Source organism: Lepidochelys kempii, chromosome 10, assembly GCF_965140285.1.
Source record: "Lepidochelys kempii isolate rLepKem1 chromosome 10, rLepKem1.hap1, whole genome shotgun sequence".
Lineage (NCBI taxonomy): Eukaryota > Metazoa > Chordata > Testudines > Cheloniidae > Lepidochelys > Lepidochelys kempii.
The window spans coordinates 33,638,685-33,662,106 of NC_136389.1; the positions used below are offsets into that span (position 1 = coordinate 33,638,685).

General features: G+C 45.2%; 1 protein-coding gene across 2 annotated transcripts in view; it reads right to left on the minus strand.

Annotated features, from left to right (window-relative positions):
• The window catches only part of ADCY9 (adenylate cyclase 9), a 196,374-nt gene that overhangs the window by 55,833 nt on the left and 117,119 nt on the right, over positions 1 to 23,422 (minus strand). The window contains exons 3-4 of one of the 2 annotated variants that reach the window (XM_073362783.1): positions 19,992 to 20,096; positions 8,794 to 9,014 (exon numbers count right to left, since the gene is read on the minus strand). In XM_073362783.1, coding sequence (XP_073218884.1) covers positions 8,794 to 9,014; positions 19,992 to 20,096 — 326 coding nt within the window. The remainder of the gene's footprint in view (positions 1 to 8,793; positions 9,015 to 19,991; positions 20,097 to 23,422) is intronic. The other variant, XM_073362784.2, reaches the window with a different exon arrangement.

Here is a 23,422-nt window from a genome sequence, read left to right on the forward strand (position 1 = left end):
CTCTGGGATGGTGCTGGGGATGAGGGGTTTGGGGTGCAGGAGGGTGCTCTGGGCTGGGATCGAGGGATTTGGAGGGTGGGAGGGGGATCAGGGCTGGGGAGGGGCATGGGAGGAGGCTCAGGAGTGCGGGTTCGAGGGCGGCGCTTACCTCAAGCGGCTCCCAGAAGCAGCGGCATGTCCCTTCTCCGGCCCCTATGTGGAGGCGCAGCCAGGCGGCTCTGCACACTACCCCGTCCACAGGCACTGCCCCTGAAACTCCCATTGGCCGCGGTTCCCAGCCAATGGGAGCTGCGGGGGTGATACTTGGGGGGGGTGGCAGCATGCAGAGCAGAGTGCCCTGGCTGCCCCTAGGCATAGGAGCTGGAGAGGGCCATGCCACTGCTTCTGGGAGCCACGTGGAGTGGTCCCCAACCCTGCTTCCCAGTGGGAGCGCCAGAGCGGGGCAAGCCCCAGACCCTGCTCCCTAGTGGGAGCTCGAGGGCTCGATTAAAATGGCTGGCAGGCCGGATCTGGCCCGTGGGCTGTAGTTTGTCCACCCCTGACCAACAGCATCACTCTGCATTCTTAAAGTAAAAGATGAAAATTCCCCAAAAAACATTTATAAGAAAAGGAAACACTTCACTACAATAAACAAACAAATAAACAAATACAAACAAACAAGAGAGACTCTTAAACTCTCAGGAAGACATTAAAAGCCTTTCAAAAACTTTCGAACCATAGGAGAACTGAAGAAATAAATGTCCCCAGATCAGCAAACGGTATACATTAATAGCTGCCAGACATTGACAGATACAAGAGACACAGCCTTTTTTTAACTGAAGAATATCAAATATAAAAAATGGATAAATTGTTGAAAAAAGTTATTAATAAAGTATTTTTCATTTCAGGGAACAGTACTTGCTTGTCACTGCCTTCAGAGACTAATAATAACTCTGCACCTTCCCAGGATCACACAACAACAGCACTTGACAATCCAGGCAACCAGGTAAAGGAATCTGAGACAGAGCTGGAGAGCTCAGCCTTGTTTCTGAGACAGGAGATCCAAAAACCTTTGGTAGAAGAGCCAAAGGCACTGATGAACAAAAAGAATGACATACTAGAACTGATGAGCCTGGCAGCAGATACAAGGAATATTTGTGCACTCTCTCACCTTTTCCTCCCAGTGCCTGGTGGAGGAGAAGCATACAAGAAGCCTCAATTCTGATTCAGTAGAAGGGCTTTTCTGAGCAAGAGATGGAACATTTTTAGGTTACAATGGATGTAAACAGATTTATGGCAAAAAAGAAAAGGAGTACTTGTGGCACCTTAGAGACTAACAAATTTATTTGGGCATAAGCTTTTGTGGGCTAAAACCCACTTCATTGGATGCATGCAGTGGGAAATATAGTAGGAAGATATATATACATAGAGAACATGAAAAAATGGGTGTTGCCATACTAACTGTAATGAGACCAATTAATTAAGGTGGGATATTATCAGCAGGAGAAAAAAAACTTTTTGTAGTGATAATCAGGATGGCCCATTTCAAACAGTTGACAAGAATGTGTGAGTAACAGTAGGGGGAAAAGAAAAGAACAGAACTCTTGGGGTCATTTATCAAATCTGATGCCAACTAGATGAAGATGCTGAAGGATCCCATGGAGCTGATCTCCACTTCTACTGTTTTCTCTTGCGTTGCTTACTCCTCTGCTGCTGACAAGGAAGTGTTCTGGAAGCCCCAGAAGCACAAAGTCAATGGCATAAGATAATAGAAAGGAGATTTTTCTATTGAGATGGAGGACGAGTCAATACCAGATATCTGGCCAACGACTTGGTACCAAAGTGCTTTTAATGTGTCAAGTTTTTAAGCTCAGCTTTCAAATGTCAAACTACAATCCTTGACTGGATCTCCAGAGAAAGACCAGAAGACTTCAACCACGAATAATGGTGATGATTTTAGTTCATTATCTCAGCCCTTGCTATGTACTGAAAGCATTATAGGAGGCACCAAGAAAATGACAAGTTACACTCTAACCAGATCTCCTCCTCCTGGGTTGTTAGAGCTATTTTTATTGAGCTGTCCATGAAGACCCGGGCATCCTTGCAGAGGCTAGCAGGGATTTCAGACACTCATCTGGCATTCTGATATGTCAGGGTGACATTTTGGCAAAGCACACTAAGGCCAAATTTCCAATGTATGAATATTATGAGCTTTTTTGGGTGGTTGGACTTTCTTCCTCCATGAAATCTTAAAAACAAAAGAAGTCAGAGAACATAATTTCACTTCAAGAAACAAAGTGTCAAAAAAGCCAGAATGGAGAATAGGCCTCAAAGCGCCAAAGACTAGGGTCTAGTGGAATGAAGCACCAAGTCCAGTTGACTCTAAACAAGGTCAGGAAACAGACTCAGATATCATAGAATCATAGAATAACAGAGTTGGAAGGGACCTCTGGAGGCCATCTAGTCCAACCCCCTGCCCAGAGCAGGACCAATCCCAACTGAATCATCCCAGCCAAGGCTTTGTCAAGCCTGACCTTAAAAACTTCTAAGGAAGGGGATTCCACCACCTCCCTAGGTAACGCATTCCAGTGTTTCACCACCCTCCTAGTGAAAAAGTTTTTCCTAATATCCAACCTAAATCTCCCCCACTGCAACTTGAGACCATTACTCCTTGTCCTGTCATCTGCTATCACTGAGAATAGTCTAGATCCATCCTCTTTGGATCCACCTTCCAGGTAGTTGAAAGCAGCTATCAAATCCCCCCTCATTCTTCTCTTCCGTTGACTAAACAATCCCAGTTCCCTCAGCCTCTCCTCATAACTCATGTGTTCCAGACCCCTAATCATTTTTGTTGCCCTTCGCTGGACTCTCTCCAATTTTTCCACATCCTTCTTGTAGTGCGGGGCCCAAAACTGGACATAGTACTCCAGATGAGGCCTCACCAATGTTGAATAGAGGGGAACGATCACATCCCTCGATCTGCTGGCAATGCCCCTATTTATACACCCCAAAATGCCATTGGCCTTCTTGGCAACAAGGACACACTGTCGACTCATATCCAGCTTCTCATCCACTGTCACCCCTAGGTCCTTCTCTGCAGAAGTGCTGCCTAGCCATTCGGTCCCTAGTCTGTAGCGGTGCATTGGATTCTTCCATCCTAAGTGCAGGACTCTGCACTTGTCCTTGTTGAACCTCATCAGATTTCTTTTGGCCCAATCCTCCAATTTGTCTAGGTCCCTCTGTATCCTATCCCTACCCTCCAGCATATCTACCACTCCTCCCAGTTTAGTGTCATCTGCAAACTTGCTGAGGGTGCAATCCATCCCATCATCCAGATCATTAATGAAGATATTGAACGAAACCGGCCCCAGGACCGACCCTTGGGGCACTCCGCTAGATACCGGCTGCCAACTAGACATGGAGCCATTGATCACTACCCGTTGAGCCCGACAATCTAGCCAACTTTCTACCCACCTTGTAGTGCATCCATCCAGCCCATACTACTTTAACTTGCTGACAAGAATACTATGGGAGACCGTGTCAAAAGCTTTGCTAAAGTCAAGGAATAACACGTCCACTGCTTTCCCTTCATCCACAGAACCAGTTATCTCATCATAGAAGGCAATATGCCTGTTGTAATGCCCTAACTGCTGCCTGCATGCCTCTAGTTTCTATTAATCAAATAGTGTTAGGAAAATAGAGATTGAAGGAAATTACCTGTGTAGTTAAACAGGAATCTAGTCAATGAAACAACACTAAAAGGATGAAGTGGTATGAAGAAAGGAGCTTCAAGTGAGCTGAACTGCGAAGGGTGCATATTAGGGTGCTCCTCTGCAGGCCACAGCTAAGAGAGACCTTAGAATGCACTGAAGTGCACCATAGATACTGTCATGGCTGGTATATGAGGAACAGTTACAAGAGCTGAGAGAGTTCTTGCTGACCTCACACTGGAAGTAGAAATCTCAAGAACGTGAGTCTTTAAAGAATTAAGCTTAAGCATTTCATACTCTACCATCTTGTTTATTCAGTTTTACTTTCTTTTAACAACCACAGTATTGCACATAGAGTACAAATAAATATGGAAGAGCCCCATTTCTGTAACTGTATTAGTAAAACTAGACCTAAAACTCAAAGTAATAGTACATTGTTCACCAAATATACAACACAGATCTTGGTAAAGCTCAATATAAAACAATGCAACATTTACTGTAAAAATGCAGAACTGTCACTTGCTTCAATTGGAGCATAGTAATTGTGCTCTGGTAAAAATGCTCAGGATACAGTAATCTGTGCCAAATGACACCATACAGCTCTTACATGAACAAAAGTATAAGTAGGGGCATAGCGAGCAGATCGAGGGACGTGATCATTCCCCTCTATTCGACATTGGTGAGGCCTCATCTGGAGTACTGTGTCCAGTTTTGGGCCCCACACTTCAAGAAGGATGTGGATAAATTGGAGAGAGTCCAGTGAAGGGCAACAAAAATGATTAGGGGACTGGAACACATGAGTTATGAGGAGAGGCTGAGGGAACTGGGATTGTTTAGCCTGCAGAAGAGAAGAATGAGGGGGGATTTGATAGCTGCTTTCAACTACCTGAAAGGGGGTTCCAAAGAGGATGGCTCTAGACTGTTCTCAATGGTAGCAGATGACAGAACAAGGAGTAATGGTCTCAAGTTGCAGTGGGGGAGGTTTAGATTGGATATTAGGAAAAACTTTTTCACTAAGAGGGTGGTGAAACACTGGAATGCGTTACCTAGGGAGGTGGTAGAATCTCCTTCCTTAGAGGTTTTTAAGGTCAGGCTTGACAAAGCCCTGGCTGGGATGATTTAACTGGGAATTGGTCCTGCTTCGAGCAGGGGGTTGGACTAGATGACCTTCTGGGGTCCCTTCCAACCCTGATATTCTATGATTCTATGAAAATATACTATGGTCTTGCTTACTGCACAGAAGATGGTACTACAATTGTCAACTTGAACATTGGAACTGTTCATAGCACAAAGGTCTCAAATGCATTAACAAGAGTTAGAACTGGCATTGTTGTGACAGAGTGAAGACCGCAATTATACCACAAGGACAGGGTTCTTATAACCCTATCCCAGATAAACCAACAATCTTTCAGCAGTTCATTACTGCTGAGTTCACATAAACATTTAATCAAAGCACAGTTCTGATGCCATTATTTCAAAAGCCAGGTGTCTGCAAGCTGACAAACCAAAATACATCTTGATTCTTTTGTTATATGAGAACTCACATTCACAATTCCCTATTCAGACAGAGGAGAATCCTGCTCATATAACAGTTTTATGGAGACTAACAATATCCCTTTCACACAGTGGGGGATCTGTGGTGGTTTCTCGATAAATTCTTATCAGTACATACAATTTTATATAAAGATATATTAAAATGGATGAACTTTTCAATTGGGTGAGCCAGTTTGTATAGGGCTATGTAATCAGCGAAATAATTTCTAGAAAGTTACCATTATGTATACTGAAAAGGGATGTTTCCTTTGTGATGGCTGTTAGGATATAGATATTCAGGCCTGTTTGCAAAGGCCTATACTTTAAGAATTTAGGTATATGTTTATCATTTAGCTAGTTATAGAGGTATAAAAGAAAGAATCAAAATCACTGTCTGACTGTATAAGGCCTTTTCTCACTGTGACAGTCTGAGGCCCTATTCTTAGGCTAAGGCCTCTGGCTAAGCAGCAGAGGCAGCCATAAACTGGGAAAGCGTATGGTCATATCCTTACATTCCAAACTAGTCACATTGAAATAAGGTGCTATTGGGCTGTTAGGAATACAATCCTGTCCTGATCGTGCCTATCACCTCCAGAGAAAGGGAAGTGCCTAGAAGATGTAAAAGGAAACTTAGTTTGATAGCATCCTGTCTGGCAAGAATTTACTTATCAATAGCTGGGATGTGAAATCCTCATTTCTTTGTTGTTCTATCACTGTAGTCTCCCCATTTCTCTATTGTTTGTCTGTATAATCTCTGTCTGGTTCTGTGATTGTTTCTGTCTGCTGCATAATTAATTTTGCTGTTTGTAAACTAATTAAGGTGGTGGGATATAATTGGTTAAATAATCATGTTACAATATGTTAGGATTGCTTAGTTAAATTTCAGTAAAATGATTGGTTAAGGTATAGCTAAACAGAACTCAAGTTTTACTATATAGTCTGCCGTCAATCAGGAAGAAAGGGGGGGAATGGGAAGGGGGGAATTGGAATCATGTTTTGCTAAAGGGGGGAATGGGAACAGGGACACAGGCAAGGTTCAGTGGTGTCAGAGCTGGGAAGGGGGACACTAAGGAAGGAAACTGGAATCATTGCTTGCTGGAAGATCACCCCAATAAACATCGAATTGTTTGCACCTTTGGACTTCGGGTATTTTTGCTCTCTCTGTTCATGCGAGAAGGACCAGGGAAGTGAGCAGGTGAAGGAATAAGCCCCTAACAATGGTGATATTTAATTAAGCAAAAAATCCTAATCTCTGAATGTTATGTCAAATCAGCCTTTGCCTCTTGCTCTGACTCAGAGAAAAAGAACTAATCATTTTGTAAAAGGAGGAAGAAAGCTCAAGGAATATCAGAGCCTGTGCTGAGTATCTTCAGCTACAGACAGAGAGTATAATTCTGCAATTTCAAGTTCTACTGTCGTGAGGTGTGTTTTTAACAAACAATGCACTACATCCTGCTAAACTGTCTTCTGTAAGCAATTGGTCTCACACACTAATACAGGGGTCGGCAACCTTTTAGAAGTGGTGTGCCGAGTCTTCATTTATTCACTTGAATTTAAGGTTTCGCGTGCCAAGAATAGATTTTAACGTTTTTTAGAAGGTCTCTCTCTATAAGTCTATATATTATATAACTAAACTATTGTCGTATGTAAACAAGGTTTTCAAAATGTTTAAGAAGCTTCATTTAAAATTAAATTAAAATGCTGATCTTACGCCGCTGGCCCGCTCAGCCTGTTGCTGGCCTAGGGTTCCGTTCATCTAGGCCAGCAGCGGGCTGAGCGGGGCCTGTGGCCGGGACCCCGGCTGGCAAGGGGCTGGCAGCCAGAACCCCAGACCGGCAATGGGCTGAGCAGGGCCGGAGGTAGGGACCCCAGACTGGCAGTGGGCTGAGCAGCTCAGCCCGCTGCCGCTTAGCCCGTTGTCAGTCTGGGGTTCCGTCCGCTGGCTCCTGCCAGCCACGGTCCCTGCTGCTGGCCCCGCTCAGCCCGCTGCCGGTCTGGAATCCCGGCCCTGTCCACATAGAATAGGTACCTAACTTCTCCCTGGTTCTAGCCATTCTCTTCCTCTCTCTGCACTGAGATGAGGGTGGGAGTGTGCTGAGAACAGGGCCGGGAGTGAAGGAGCAGGCTGGGGGTTGGGGTGCAGGGTCTGGCCAGGAACTAGAATAAGGGAGGGGGCTTAGGGTTGGGGCAGGAGGTTTGGGTGTGGAGCGCTTACCTGGGCAGGTCCCATTTGGTGTGAGGGGTGTAGGTGGGAATGGGGTGTGTGTGTGCAGGAGCTCCCATTTGGTGCTCAAGGTGGGAGTGGGGATGTGGGGGGTGTAAGAGTCAGGGCATGGGGGGGCTGGGGATGTGTGGGGGGTGCAGGAGTCAGGGCAGGGGGCTGGGGGTGTGTGAGGAGGGTGCAGGAGTCAGGGCAGGGGGCTGGGTATGTGTAGGGGATGCCAGAGTCAGGGCTGGGGTTGTGGGAGGGGTGCAGGGGTCAGGGCAGGGGGTTGGGTATGTGTGGGAAGTGCCAGAGTCAGGGCTGGGTGTGTGTGAGGAGGGTGCAGGGGTCAGGGCATGGGGCTGGGGTGTGTGGGGGGGTGCAGGGGTCAGGGCAGAAGGCTGGGGGTGTGGGCTGGGGTCGTGGGGGTGCTCCCAGCCCCCTGCCCTGAATGGCTCACGGCAGGGGGCTGGAGGGGATATGCCCTGATTCCACCTCCTTCCCCAAGGTCCCCAGAGCAGAGACCGCGCTGCGACTCCGCTTTTACCTCTCCCCCACCATAGCAAGAGCCATCAGCTGATTGGTGGCAGGAAAGAAGAGAAGGAGGAGTAGGAACCCAGCACGCTGAGGGAAGAGGCGGGGGGGAGGGGGAAGCTTGCCTGCCCTGCAAGGAGAGAGTGGTGGGCATGGGGTGGAAAAGAGCGGGCTGGGCTGGGCAGGATTTTTAGTGGCACACTGCTGTCTGCCCGGGTCCGGCAGGCAGCAGCGTGCCATTAAAAATTGGCTTGTGTGCCGTGTTTGGCATGCGTGACATAGGTTGCCGACCCCTGCACTAATCCCTCATCTGTGAATAGTTGAAAATAGTTAACTATTCATCACTCAACTAACTGCTTGAGAGAGAACCACAACAAAGTATATTTAGGACAATATCAGACCAATATTTTCATGACAGTCCCCTTCTATTTGTTCAGCTTCCAAGACACAAAGAGTATATATTTTCCTAAACACTTCAATGTCACCAGGTATAATTATAAGCAGATATAAAATTTTTGTAGCTCCATGTTTATAGTATAGATTTTGTCATTTTGGGGGGTATTTTTTAAGTTGACTCAAAAGTAAAAATAACTGTTCAAAGAGAAAGATTAATAAAGTTAAGCAAAAATCTGCATTGGTAGTCCTCTTAGCAAAACTCTCAGAATAGTGAGTTCCTATTGTAGTTACAGAATAGCAAGCAGACTAAAATTAGAAAACTTACAGTATGATGACCAACATCACACAAGAGCAGGGGAATAAAGATTAAAGGCATGGGGCACGTTTGCTTTCTTTCTATCACACTATTTAAAAATTATGTAGCTAGTTCCTTCTTACCTGTCTTCTTTAATCACATCCACAAAATGAGCATCTGTCTTCTCCCTGATGTTTTTGAACCTCAGTGGAAGGAGTGCTGACTGGTCTAAACTCACTCCTACCCATCTTCCTTTCTCCTGCAACATCTCATAAAGTGATGTCTGGCTGTTGCTCAGCTTCTCATCCTGTGGCGGACTCAAAAGTCCATTCTGGGTCTTTGGACTGCGTCGTCCAGGAGTCTGCTTCATAGCAAGAAGAAACGTATGAGTGAAGGATTAAATATGTGAGAAAACATACAAACAGCACAGAGGTTTGAACCTGATGATATGCTTAAAAAAATAAAAGAGCTCTCAACGATGCCTGTAGCTGTTTGCACCATTCCACACTGATACAACAGACATTCTGTACTTCAGAATGGCTCACTGACAGAGTGACAATCCTGGAATTTTATTATATAGATAAGGCCAGAAGGGACCATTGTGATTTTCTAGTCTGACTTCCTGAGTAACACACTCCATAAGACTTCCCTGAATTAATTTCTGTTTAAACTAGAGAATATCTTTTAGAAAAACATCCAGTCTTGATTTAGAAGCTGTCAGTGATAGAGACTCCATCATAACCCTTTGTAAGTTGTTCTGATGGTTAATTTCTAGTCTGAATTTGCCTTGCTTCAACTTCCAGCCATTGGATATTGCTATACTTTTGTCTACTAGACTGAAGAGCCCTTTATTATCAAATATATGCTACCCATGTAAGTATTTATAGACTGTGATCAAATCATTCCTTAACTTTCTTTTTGTTTAACTAGATTGAGCTCCTCTCACTATAAGGCATGTTTTCTAATCCTTTATTTATTCTTGTGGCTGTTCCCAGAATTCTTTCAAATTTATCAACATCCTTCTTGAATTGTGGACACCAGAACTGGACACAGTATTCCAGCAGTGGTTGCACAGGTGCCAAATATAGACATAAAATAACCTCTCTACTCCAGCATGAGATTCCCATGTTCACGCATTCCAGGATTGCATTAGCCCTTTTGGCCATAGCAGTGCACTGGGAGCTCATGTTCAGCTGATTATCTACCATGACTTTCAAATCTTTTTAGTCACTGCTTCCCAGGACACAGTCCTCCATCCTGTATGTATGGCCCACAATCTTTTGTTCCTAGATATGACCTCATATTTGGTCACATTAAAATGCATATTGTTTGCTTGAGCCCAGGTTACCAAGTGATCCAGATTGCTTTGTATTAGTGAACTGTCCTCTTCATTGTCTATCACGCCCCCAACTTTGGGTCCCCTTCCAACTTTATCAGTGATGATTTTATGTTTTCTTATAGGTAATTGATGTAAATTTTAAATAGCTGGGATGAAGAACCAATCTCTGTGGAACCCCACAAGAAACATACCTGCTTGATGATGATTTCTCCTTTACAATTACATTTTGAGACCAATCAGTTAGCCAGTTTTGAATCCATTTAATGTGTGCCTGCTAATTTTGTATTGTTCTAGTTTATTCATCAAAATATTGTGTGGTACCAAGTCAAATACCTTCCAGAGGTCTAAGTACATTACATCAAAGCTATTACTTTTATCAACCAAATTGTAATCTCCTTAAAAAAAGATATCAATAGTGGCACAAGATTAGCTTTCCTCCAATCCTCTGGAACTTCTCCAGGGTTCCAAGACTTATTGAAAATCACCATTAACAATACAGAGAGTTCTTCAGTCAGCTCTTTGAAAACTCTTGAATGCAAGGTATCCGAACCTGCTGATTTAAATTGACTATCTTTAGTAGCTGCTGTTCCACACCTTCCATAATTACCAATGAATGGAAAGTGTTATCATCATATGATACTAATGTGCCATCTGTTTTTTTCACCAAATACAGAACAGAAATATTTATTGAACACTTCTGCATTATTATTGACAATTCCATGATTTTCATCTAGTAAGGAACCAATACCATTGTTAAGATACCCTTTGTTCCTAAATGTATTTGAAAAACTCCTTATTGTCCTTAACTCTTCTGCTCATAGATTTCTCTGTGTGTTGTTTTGCCTCCCATAACAATTTTCTACAATTCCTACCTTCTGATTTATATTTATACTACCAACTTTCCCTTTCTTCCATTTGCTATACATTGTTTTGTTTTTACAGTTGCCTTCACTTCCCTCTAATCCTGGTTGGCTTTTTTAACCAGTGCAGCCTTCCTTCTTGGTTGTGGGGGGTTTTTTTGAGCTTGCTCTCAAATAAAATGCTTTTAAACAATTTCCAATAATCATTTATATTTTTCTGTTTAAATTCTTTCTCCCAACTAATTTGGCTCATAAGTCATCCTCTGCAAAGACAGACCATAGTCTCCAAAGAAAGACTACTATGTCAGATATTTAAACTGACAGAATACATGATTCTTGCCAAAAAATTATATATAATATCTTCTGAATCTCATTAGGGTTTTTTTTTTTAAAACTAATATAGCTTTAGAGACTATGTGCTATCTTGCTGAAGGAATGAGGATTGCACATACTAGTGAAGAGAGGAGGGTTCATGAGGAATGATCCCTTTCCATCTGAAGCTTTCTTGTACCTAGGGTACTTATATTTAAACATTACTTGGTTAGGGGAATTTAAATCAGGACCATCTCCATAAGGAATCCAGTAAATCAAGAACTGGTGAACAGGTAATTCCCACCCGACTTGAAGGTGTTCTTTTTTCTTTTAATTAACACTTTAGTAAGTTTCTTTGCCTGAAAATACATTAACTGTAGAAAATGTTTATATAGAAGCTAAAATATGACAGATATCTCTTTAGACTATTTTTTTAAAATTCTTTCTGCTCATCTAAGGAAACTGATGAAAATGTATGCTTCCTTGGAGTGATGTGGAGAAGCCTGATATGGAAGAACAATAGGGTATAAACAGGCCACGAAGAAATTCAGGCTGGAAATTAGAAGAGTAATTGTATCACAGGGCTGCTTGTGATGGTTGGGGGCACGGCTGGGAGTCCCTTCCAGTGTATGTGCTCTGTTCCTAAAGCTCACGGCTACATATGGCTACATATGGCCCTCTAGTCCAGGAAGGGGTGTATTTTTGTTTGTTTTTAGTCTCCTTTCTGTGAAGCATTGGAGATGGCCACGGCTGGAGTTGACACACTGGACGGGGAGGGCCAGTGTTGAGGTGGCACCAAGCATTTTCTCTCTCACATGCTTAGGTGGCTGGTTGTTACTCACTTGCTGAGGTCTAACTAATCACGATACGTGGGGTCAGGAAGGAATTTCCCCCCAGGTCAGATTGGCAGGGTCCTTGGGGTTTTTTGCCCTCCTTGAAGTATGGAGGGATGCCAGGATTATCTGGGTATATTTCCCATACTTAATTCCACACTGTCGCAGGCGCTTCAGGCATGAGTATACCTTGGTCCCTCCTATTCTCTGCCTGCTGCATACTGGTTTAGTCTTCTGGGGGCTGTAATACTTTGGTCTAGTTTTCGTGTGCAGGTGCTGGATGGTGTCAATGGTCTGTGATATATAGGAGGTCAGACTAGATCAACATTTCTCAAATGCAGCCACCAGCAGATTTTTTTTGCGACCGTGACAGCCTGCAAAACATAGATGGAGATTTTGGGGGGGGGAGCACGGAGGGGGAACAGCAGCCCTCCGTGCAGTGCCCAGCTGTTGCTCCTGAATAGCTGTCACCAAAGGCAGCGAGATGTGCCACCTTGGTGTTTGTGCTGGCGCCACCAGCAGGAATCAGCACACAGTACCACGTAGCCTCCTTGGGGGCTCTGGGGAGAGCCTCTGGAGACACGCGGTGCAAGTGTGCATGGCGCCGGAGGTGGCTCTTGTCAGTGGAGGTGGCTGCTGTGTTCGGTTGCAGGGGCGCTCCCCTGGGCAGCTCCCCCTCTCCCACCCAGCTGGGGCATGGAGAGCCTCAGGCTCCACAGGTGACTACTGAGTTCCCGACCCACCTTCCCCAGGACGGGCTCTTGGTGAAGGACTGTGGGAGGCAGGGACAGAGAGATGGGTTGGTGCTTTCCCCATCTGGGGCCACATTTGCTGTTTACAGTTGCTGTAGTTACTGCAGCAGCTCAACTGCTCCAAGCTGCTACAGGACTTGGCAGCTTCCCAGCAGGGTGAGGGGCTCCCGGTCCATTACACACTCCAAGCACAAGAATAGGAACACTGAATGGGGAGCCCTACTTCCTACTAAATACATAAATTACAATGATTTGGACATGTACATGCGCATATTTATTTGTTTTTCCTAAGGTTAAGTATTCTGGGAAAAATTTGTCAGCAAGGGGGCTGTACTCTGAAGTCACCAAAAAATTAGTTGTGAGAACCGCTGGACTAGATGATCTGATGGTCCTTCTGGCCTTAAACTCTGTGACTTCTCTGAGCCTTTTTTCTTTCAGCTCCCTGGCAGAGGCTCAAATCCCTAAGAAAAATCTTTCCTTCTGTCAGCTCAAGGTTTTTCTGGGCTATCTCCACTCTGTTAATCTTAACACGAGAAGATTAGATTTTAAAATTGCTTGTGTGGCAGCAGAAAGTCCCTATTTAATAAATGTTGCTAACTCTAGCTATACAGTAGTTTCTGATGGTCACTGGCAGTCTGACTGATGCACCCTACCCCAATTTACTCTAATAAAGAGAGATGCACACTGGAAAAGGAGGACTCCACAGTAAGTTAGGAGCCAGAAGAGTCAAGTGCCACTGCATGTTTTAGTTTTTTGTGTTCAATCTGCTTCTACTTAAAGTAGGCAACCCAGAGTCACTGGGCAGCACATATATATCAGTCTCGCTTTGTTTGGTAATATTTAACTGAATAAATGAGGCACATCTGACCTTGTGTACACTGAGAGTCAAGGAGGGTGAGGTAATATCTTCTACTGGATCAAATTCTGTTGGAAAGAGAGACAAGCTTTCGAGCCACACACAGCTCTTCTACAGGTCTCTGAACACTGTGTGGCTCAATCGCTTGGGTCTCTTACCAACAGAAGTTGGTCCAGTAAAAGATATTACCTCACCCACCTTGTCTCTTTAATATCCTGGAACCAACATGGCTACAACTACACTGCATATAACTTGTGTACTCTAGCATTTTTCTTCCAGTTATCCACTGTTGCAGCTCAAAGTGGCACGAGTGTAGAAAATACTACTGGCATTTTATCCAGTGTTCCACAGACCTCCTCTAAGCAGGGACAGATGAAACTGTGGTTAAAATGTCAACAACTAATACACACTAGTGATCATAACCATTGCTGTCACTGATGGAGCTGCAGTGGCGTAAATCTCAAAGAAAAATTCAGCCTGTGTGGAGGTACTTTGCTTTACAGAGTCTCTGGTGGTTTGTGGTTGGTGACACTTAAACAGAAGCAGAAGGGGTAAAAGTATCCTACACATACCACCTCAGCATTTTGGGATGACCAGCAACATCTTTCTTTTTACGTAACTGCCTCCTGATGAGGCCTGCACTGGAAAAAATGGTTACTCACCTTCTCGTAACTGTTGTTCTTCAAGATGTGTTGCTCATGTCCATTCCAATCAGGTGTGTGAATGCGCATGTGCACGGTAGCCGGAAGATTATTCCCTAGCAGCATTCGTCGGGTCGGCCTGGGCACCCGCTGGAGTCGTGCCTTCATGGTGCTCAGTATACAGCCCTGCCAACCTGCCACCCCTTCAGTTCCTTCTTGCTGGCAACTCCGACAGAGGAGTAGGAAGGTGGGTCTTGGAATGGACATGAATAATACATCTTGAAGGACAACAGTTACAAGAAGGTGAGTAACAGCTTTTTCTTCTTCAAGTGCTTGTTCATGTCAATTCCAGACAGGTAACTCACAAGCCTAAGTTCAGGAGGTGAAGTCGGAGTCTTCCACTGATTGGAGCACTGCTGGTCCAAAGGCCACATCATCTGTGGCCTGCTGGTTAATCGCGCAGTGCGTGGTGAAAGTGTGGATGGAGGACCACGTCGCTGCTCTGCAGATTTCCTGAGTGGGGACCTGCGCCAGGAATACTGCTGATGAAGCCTGCACCCTGGTAGAGTGCACAGTGATTGGGGGTGTGGTAACCCCAATCAGGTTGTAGCACTCATGAATGCAGGACATGATCCATGACAAAATGTGTTGTGATGACACAGGCAGACTTTTCATTCTGTCCGTCACTGCCATGAATAACTGCATCGATTTTCTGAATGGCTTCATTGTCTCAATGTAAAAGGCTAGCGGCCTGTGGACATCCAGTGAGTGAAGTCTCTGCCCCCCGCCAGTGGAGTGCAGCTTAGGGTAGAATACCAGGAGAAAGATGTCCTGGTTGATGTGAAACTGTGACAAAACCTTTGGAAGGAAAGCAGGAGGCCTGAGCTGAACCTTGTCCTTATAGAACATGGTGTAGGGAGGGTCTGATGTTAGGGCCTTGAGCTCAGACACCCTCCTTGGCCACCTTGTAAGAGAGGTAGAGCAGGGAGCATGTCGCCAGTGGTCCAAAGGGTGGTCCCATGAGCCTAGAGAGGACCAGGTTGAGGTCCTAGGAGGGGACAGGCTGACAGACGTGAGGGTACAGTCTGTCAAGTCCTTTTAGAAATCGGATGACCACAGGGTTAGCAAACACCGGGCAGCCCGCTTGCAGGTGTATTGAATGTTCCACACAGAAGTCCCACAGCACCACTTTCAACTCTCTGATGTTGATGTGGAGAGCCAGGTTTGCGTGAAATCAGAGACCTTGGGGCTTACAGTCTCCCAGATGAGCTCCCCAGCCCAAGTCTGATGCGTCCGTCACTAGCGAGAGAGATGGCTGTGGACTGATGAAGGGGACCCCTGAGCACACCTCCTGAGGGTCGAGCCAACACAGGAGGGAGTTGAGTACCGGGCAAGAAAAGGTCCCAATCCTGTCCAAGCTGTCCCAGGCTGGGTGATACACTGATGCAGCCACGACTGAAGGGGTCAAGCCTGAGTCTGGCATGCTGCACCATGTAGGTACAGGCAGCCATGTGACCGAGAAGCTTCAGGCAGTTCCTTGCTATGGTGGCGGGAAACTGTCTGATGCCTCGAATGATTTCTGTCAGGGCCTGAAATCTTGCTTCCGGTAGGTATTACGTGGCTTGGGTTGAGTCCACAGTACTGCCTCTATAGACTCTATCCTCTGGACAGGGGATAGAGTTGATTTTGCTTTGGTTAGAAGGAGACCCAGGTTGTTGAAGGTGACTCTGATGATCTGACTTGAGCTTCCACTTGGGTCCTTGAGTGGCCCTTGATCAGCCAGTCATCGAGATACGGAAACGCCTGTACTTAGAGCCTGCGCAGGAACGCGGCGATGACTGCCATGCACTTGGTGAAGACTCGAGGTGCTGCTGACAGGCTAAACAGAAGGACTGTGAATTGGTAGTGGGTATTGCTTGCCACAAACCTGAGGTACTTTCTGTGGGGCTGAGTAATTGCAATATGAAAATACGCATCCTTCAAGTTGAGGGCGGCATACCAGTCTGCTGGATCCAGCGAGGGGAGGCCAAAGAGACCATGCAAAACTTGAGTTTCTTAACGAACTTGAGTTCTTGCAAGTCCAAGATGGGCCTGAGGCCACCTTTGGCTTTCAGTATTAGGACATACCGAGAATAGAAGCCCTTGCCCTTCTGCTCCTTAGGAATCTCTTCCACTGCCCCAGTGATAGGAGTGAGTGAACCTCCTGTATAAGGAGTTGTTCATGAGGGGTCCCAGAAGAGGAAGCGGGGTGGAAGGGTGGGAGGGCACAGAATTGGATGGAGTCTGAAGTAATACGGGACTATGCACGGTAGAAAGGGGATAGTTGGGACGAAAAGGTAAGGCGGGGTGGATCCAGATCTCGCTCTGGTGCGCTGTCGTCAACTGCACCATCAAAAGGCCAGTTTGCCCCCTGAAGGTGGCTTGGATTGTTCCGAGACCTGGCCAGAGGGTTGACGCGGCCTTCTCCTGCAGCTCCGATTTCTCCTTTTGGAGTCATCTTGGCGGTTCTGATAACCGAACCATTGAGGAGGCTGCGGACGGAAGTGTCTCCGCTGCGTTAAAGGCATATAGAGACCCACGGACCTGAGAACTGGAGTCTTGAAGGCTGTTTAGCCTTTTGTCACTTTTTGTCTCGTAGGGGAGGCCAGAAACCTGGAGCCATGAGCCCCTTCTCCTAGTTGCTCCTGTGGTCATAACCCTGGTGGCCACATCTGCTTCGTCAAGTGCCACCTGAAGGGACACCCTTGAGATGGTGTCGTGGCTCTCAGCGTAGGGACTGCACACACTGAAGCAGGCACCGCTGGTGCCGAAAGTGCCATCGGTGCTGATGTCATTCTCAATGTCAGAATTGCCATTAGCACCAGAATTGCTGTCGGTGCTGAGTCGACGACGATGCTGGAGTCCCTGCTGGTGCCGGGCCCCCTGGAGGCATCAAGATGATAGTGCAGGGTGATAATAGGCCTACCCCCAACTCTGCCAGTGCTGGTTGGGGGGGGTGGGGGGGTGGGGAACAAGGCCGAGGCCACTGACATCGCCCTGGAATGAGACTCTTGGCTGCAACCTTGGCTTTGATGAAAAGCCCAGGGAGTCCAAAAGTCTACTGCACTGGGGGCTGCCATTGGCCAGGCCACTGTGCCAGGTAAGGATGCCAGTCCCGAGTTGACATGGACCGTCTGCTCCTACTCCTCTGGGACCGAGAGGAGCCCGACCCCGACCCCAACTCTGAGGTATCTGAAAACGATGCCCATGGGGGAGCGGTACTTCTAGGGACTGTGCTTTCATGCCAAGGGCTCGGGAATAGGCGTGGTTGCTGGGTCTGCTCCGGTGCCGGGGATGGCGTACCAGGGTCAGAGATCAGCTGGCCATCATAGCGGGCTTTCCTCTTGAAGGAGCCCTGTCCCATTTGGGAGGAGAGAACGGTGCCATGAGGTGAAGCAGTTCTTGGGCTGCTTCAAACGCCTCTGGTGTCAAAGGGAGGTGCAGCTCACGGCTCGACCCCAGCGAGTGAGGAGGGTCTAGACTCAACAGCCCTTCTACGTGGGCAGGAGTCAACACGAGCGTCACCGGTGGAGCAGCACTCGTGTGGCCTGACTCAGGTCTAACAATAGCAGGCTCCTTAGGCCTAGAAGGGGGAGAGCAACCCCTCTCCAGCCTCTTCATCTTTTGCAGCACCGGTGATTACGAGCGGTGCCTGCATGGGGCATGTGAGCCACAGTGGAGCAGGGACGGTGCTGTGAGTCCTTATCCTTACCTGGCACCAGTGCCTGTGCTGACCATGCCGGAGCACTCCGCACCGAGGAGGAGGTACTCGGTGCAGGATCCATTGACCCCAGGTCAGACTGGGGGCAGAGTGCTGCCTCCATCAACAGGACCTTCAGGCACTGCTCTCTATCTTTTAAAGTCCTGGACCAAAAGGTCTTACAAATGACACAACAATCCTTCTGATGGCCCTCTGCTAAACACTTTAGACACGAGGTGTGAGGATCACTTCTGGGCATACTCTTGCCACAGGCTTCGCAGGCTTTGAAGCTTGGAGACCCCGGCATGTCCCAGCATCAGGAGAGTGTAGGAGTGGATTCCCCCTCCTCCCCTCAAAGGAAACTTATGTAACCCTAACGAACTATTAACGAACAATGAAAAACTAATAGAGAACAATGTAAGAAACTGCTAAATACGCTTGTCAAGATAACAGCACGGGGAAGTTCCGGCTAACCATCACTGGTGGTAAGAAGGAACGGAGGGAGCAGCAGGTCGGCGGGGCTTTATCATGAGCGCCATGAAGGTGTAACTTCAGAGGGCGCCCAGGCCAACCCGACAGATGCTGCTAGGGAAACATCTTCCAGCTACTGTGCACGTGCGCACACCTGATTGGAACTGACATGGACACGCACTCGAAGAATGAACGAGCACTAGAAGAAGAATCAGAATTTCCTGTAGCCACTCTGTTCTAACTCCCTCAGAGTGAGCGATGGTGGAGTTGTAGTACAAGCGTAATGGACCCAACACAGTAGGCTCAAATCAGACTGCATTCACTGCATATTCTGCCCTTTCTGAACTTAAAAGATGTCTGTGATTCATAATTCAAGGACTGTGTTAAGATGATGGGAGGTAAGCAAGAAAATGTGTCTGGAAATTAATGGTGTATCAGAACTTAAGCCTAATTGGTGGATAAAATAACGTGGAATAGGCTGTTCCACCCACCATTCCCTCTGTGGGTCCTAAAAGAACAGACAGAGGGAAAAGAGGAAGAACAGACGGAGGCTACTGGGGCGAGCTTTGCCATCATGGCTGCCACCCACACTGGGACCCTAGGCCTTCATCATTCTGATTCTGAGAGATCACCTGAACCAGACCAGACCAGAGAGGGATCCAGATGACATTGCCAACCCCTACCAGGTTCAGCTGAATATCAAACATCCCTGAGATGAAACAAGATCAAACTTTAGCAGCAGCAGCACTAGCTATAGCCCATCTCAACTACCTTCTTCTCTTCTAACCCAGAGCTGTTATTACCATCTTTGATACCATCTAAGAGACTGTCAAGCAAGAAGGGGTTTCCTTCTAAAACTCTCAAGCTAAGTGAAAGAGAACCAGGGATGTTGTTAAAATGAAAGCCTTAACTAATACTTCACATTTCAATGCTTTAACTGTTCTTCCTTCTTTTCTTTATCTTTGATAAAAGGATAAAAGGATTTTTAATCGTGTGTATGCCATGGTACTAAGCAGGCTGAGTTCTCTGTATACAAAACCCAGCCCTTATTTAACACTGTTTAATATTGGAGAGTGACTGGGTTATGTTAACACTTTGGGTCATATATTTCATTCAAATAAATACAACAGTGCTTCTGCTGTGCCTAGCTATTATTTGAGGCAAAGGTGTAACTAAGAAGAGAACATCATAGGTTGAAATATTTTAATAAAAAAGTGATTTTGACTGCATCAGTTTTTGGGTTTCCAACTTGAGATATTTTGAGGGAGTCAGACATTCAGAGGTCAGGTGCTCAGCAATTTCTGAAAATCAGGTCCTCTAAAGTGTCCAGTTGGGCACTAAAAAATTGAGGCATGCACAATGACTAGTCACTTTTGAAAACCTTGGCCAGAATGACTAGAATTTGGTGCCCAAAAATTCGGAATTCTGAAATTGGCTCTGCTGCTTGCCAGTTATATTGAAGCGAGGAGGAACCCAGTACAAAAATGAGGCTATTAAAACTGATGTAGGGGAGTCAGGAGTGAGAAAGCTTAAGTTACCTTGGTATTGTTTTTATGTTCCTCCTGACAGCCATTTTGGATAGCTCCTTCCTCTATACTGACATCACTGTTGGGAGCAAATGTAACACTACATGAAGGACACGTCTGCAAGAAGACAAAAAATTGAAAACAGAAATATTCAGATATCATCAGAACATTATGTATTTCACAACAGACTCATTTTCACTGCCACAAGTAGACTCTCAAAACTGTCCATATTCCAAGATTCCCTTTCAATAAGAATTGCATGACAGGATGTCCAACCATACTGCAACTTTAGCTGGATACTGCGGAAGGCCACAAAATGCTATTGTGAATAACTGCTGTGTGGTTAAGTGAAAACTAAACAGCAGAACTGAAAACAGTGAGCAGAAAGGGGAATGCCAGTGAACAATCCCAGATGTTCTTCTTACTTAAGAGTTTTATGGGTAATATTTACCTGAAATACTGAGTATAATAGGTTATTATGCACTGTATTTAATCCCTGTGAATTAATTTATAATGTATGGTTGTAGCATATTTATACAAATGAGACATGCCATGCACATTCAGAACCAGATTCTCCAATGTGGTGTAGCTACTTTGTGCTAGTACATCCTGCTTCTGGAGAAAGCCCTACCACCTCATGCAATGATACAAACGGACACTGCCACCTACCCGGGCTGCTAGTACAAAGGCCAAGGCTGGGATAACCTAAAACCATAACAATCCTTGGTTGTAGTTTCAGCTCGTTAGGGCTGTTATTGTAGCCAGCATAAGTAAAAGCAACCCTCAGGCTGCTCTAATCTATGTTGGGGAACCGACTGCACACAACAGCCCTGGGATTGGGAGAGTTCAACGGTAAACTTTGCACTCCACTCACCCCCATCTCAATCCATGTTGTGTGGAGTCTGGCTCCATCCAAAGAACTGCCCCAAAGCTGTCACAAAGGATATTAAAAATCCTGTTTTGGTTGGTGTAGAAGTCATAGTCCACAATTTAAAACTCTGTATATACTGTACAGTATTGTATGTCATCTTCACACTAAAATAAAGTTAAATATGTATTAATATGTCACCTATAAGTTAGTGCAAGTGGCTCTCTACTCAGTGGCCTTTTCTTAAAGGACTCCTTGCCTCTAATGTGGACTCTGGATCAGCAGCATGACAGGGGACTTGCAGGTGGAATACAGATAATAAACAGGATACTCTCCAATGGAACATATTAGAAATATTGTGTTGGACTGCATTTTTGCCATCTGTGCTGTGAATTACATGCCAAATAACTGTTAGTGCAATGTTAAGACTATACAGTTTAAAAAATCACAAAAATAAGAAAATATAAAAGTCAAGGCTTCAACAGGAAAGCAACTGGATTATGCTGAAATCCTGTATAAACAGGGATACTGATTAGTCACCATTCCCTCCATTCCCTCTCCCCCGCTTCCTCAAGGCCTCCCTCCTCTCTCTGGCTTCATCCTCCCACTCAGTATTGAAACAATAATTAAAAATAGAATAAGAGCATCTGGAAAATCATGAGCTCTAAACAGCTCAGTTTCTGCAAAGGAAAATCATGTTTCACTAATGTATCACATTTTTTGAACAGGTCAATAAAATAGCAGATAAATGAGAAACAATTGACATAATTCATTTAAACTTTCAAAAGAATTTAGAAAAGGTCCCACACAAGAGGCTACTAAAGAAACAATGCAGTCATGAGGTGAAAGGCAAAATACTGTCCTGGACCAAAAAGAGACAGGAAACAAATGGTCGATTTTCATCATTGCAAAAGGTTATCAATGGGGTGCCTCCCCCCATTGTTTCACACTAGGTCCAGTGTTGTTTAATATATTTAACAACAGTATGGAAAAGGGAGTGACCAGTGAGGCAGAAACATTTGCAGATGACACAAAGTTATTTAGGTTAGTAAAGTCCAGAAAAGACTGTGAGGAACTTCAGAGAGACCTAACCAAACTAGGTGAATGGATAACAGGATGACAGATTCAGATCAATGTTGATAAATGCAAAGCAATACACATTTGTATGATAAAATTCTGAACTACACTTACACCTTCCAGGGTTCTAAATAACTGTATCTGCATAGGTAAAGGATCTGGGCATCATTATGAACAGCTCACGGCCTTAATGTAGTGCTGGGCAGCCCGCGGGCCGCATAAGCCCATCAGGGTAATCTGATTGCGGGCCGCGAGACATTTTGCTGACGTTGACCGTCCGCAGGCACGGCCCCCCGCAGCCCTCACTGGCCGATAACAGCAAACTGCGGCCACTGGGAGCTGTGAGGGGCCGTGCCTGCGGACGGTCAAAGTCACCAAAATGTCTCGCGGCCCGCAATCAGATTACCCTGATGGCCGCAGGTTTCCCACCACTACCTTAATGTGTAGATTTGAAAAAAAAAAAAAAAAAAAGGATTGTTTACCTCAAGAGAGGAGATAAATGAGGGGAGGGAGAACATGATAAAAGGATACAAAATAATGAAAAGTAGAGAGGAGATATGAGATTAGAAGTCTTATCTATCCCAACACAAGACTAAGGGGGCATTCAACAAAACTTAAAAGCAGATAATTCAAAACTGATGAAAGGAAATACTTTTTCACACAATATGCAATATTAAAGGCACAACATCAAACTATCCTGATGACAAGGAAAGATAGGAAGAATTGTAAGAAGCCAATATAGCTCCGTCAGGAGATGGAAATAAAAAAGGATGCCCACAAAAAGTGGAAATATGATAAATTGCTAAGGAGGAGTACAAAAGAATTGCACAAGTAGGTAGGAACAAAATCAGAGATGCTAAGGCACAAAATGAGTTACTCCTAGCAAGGGACAAAAAAAGGCAATAAGATGATGTTCTATAAATACATTGTTCAGAGTAACAGCCGTGTTAGTCTGTATTCGCAAAAAGAAAAGGAGTACTTGTGGCACCTTATAGGCTAACCAATTCATTTGAGCATAAGCTTTCGTGAGCTACAGCTGAAGTGATGAAGTGAGCTGTAGCTCACGAAAGCTTATGCTCAAATAAATTGGTTAGTCTCTAAGATGCCACAAGTACTCCTTTTCTTTTTATAAATACATTAAGAGCAGGAAAAAGATGAAGGAAAGCGTAGGTCCTCTATTTAGCTGGGAAAGAGAGCTAATTAGTTATGATATCAAGAAGGCTGAGGTGTTTAATTCTTATTTTTGCTTCAGAATACTCAACCCAATTAATATTAATAAAGGGGAAGGAAAACAAGCCAAAATAGGGAAAGAACATGTTAAAGAATATTTAGGCAAGTTAACTGTATTCAAGTCAGCAAGTTCTGATGAAATGCACCCCAGGTACTTAAGTTAAGTACTTAAGAAACAATCTCGGAATCATTAGTGATTATCTTTGAGAACTCATGAAGGATGAGTGAGGTCCCAGAGGACAGGAGAAAGGCAAACATAGTACCTATC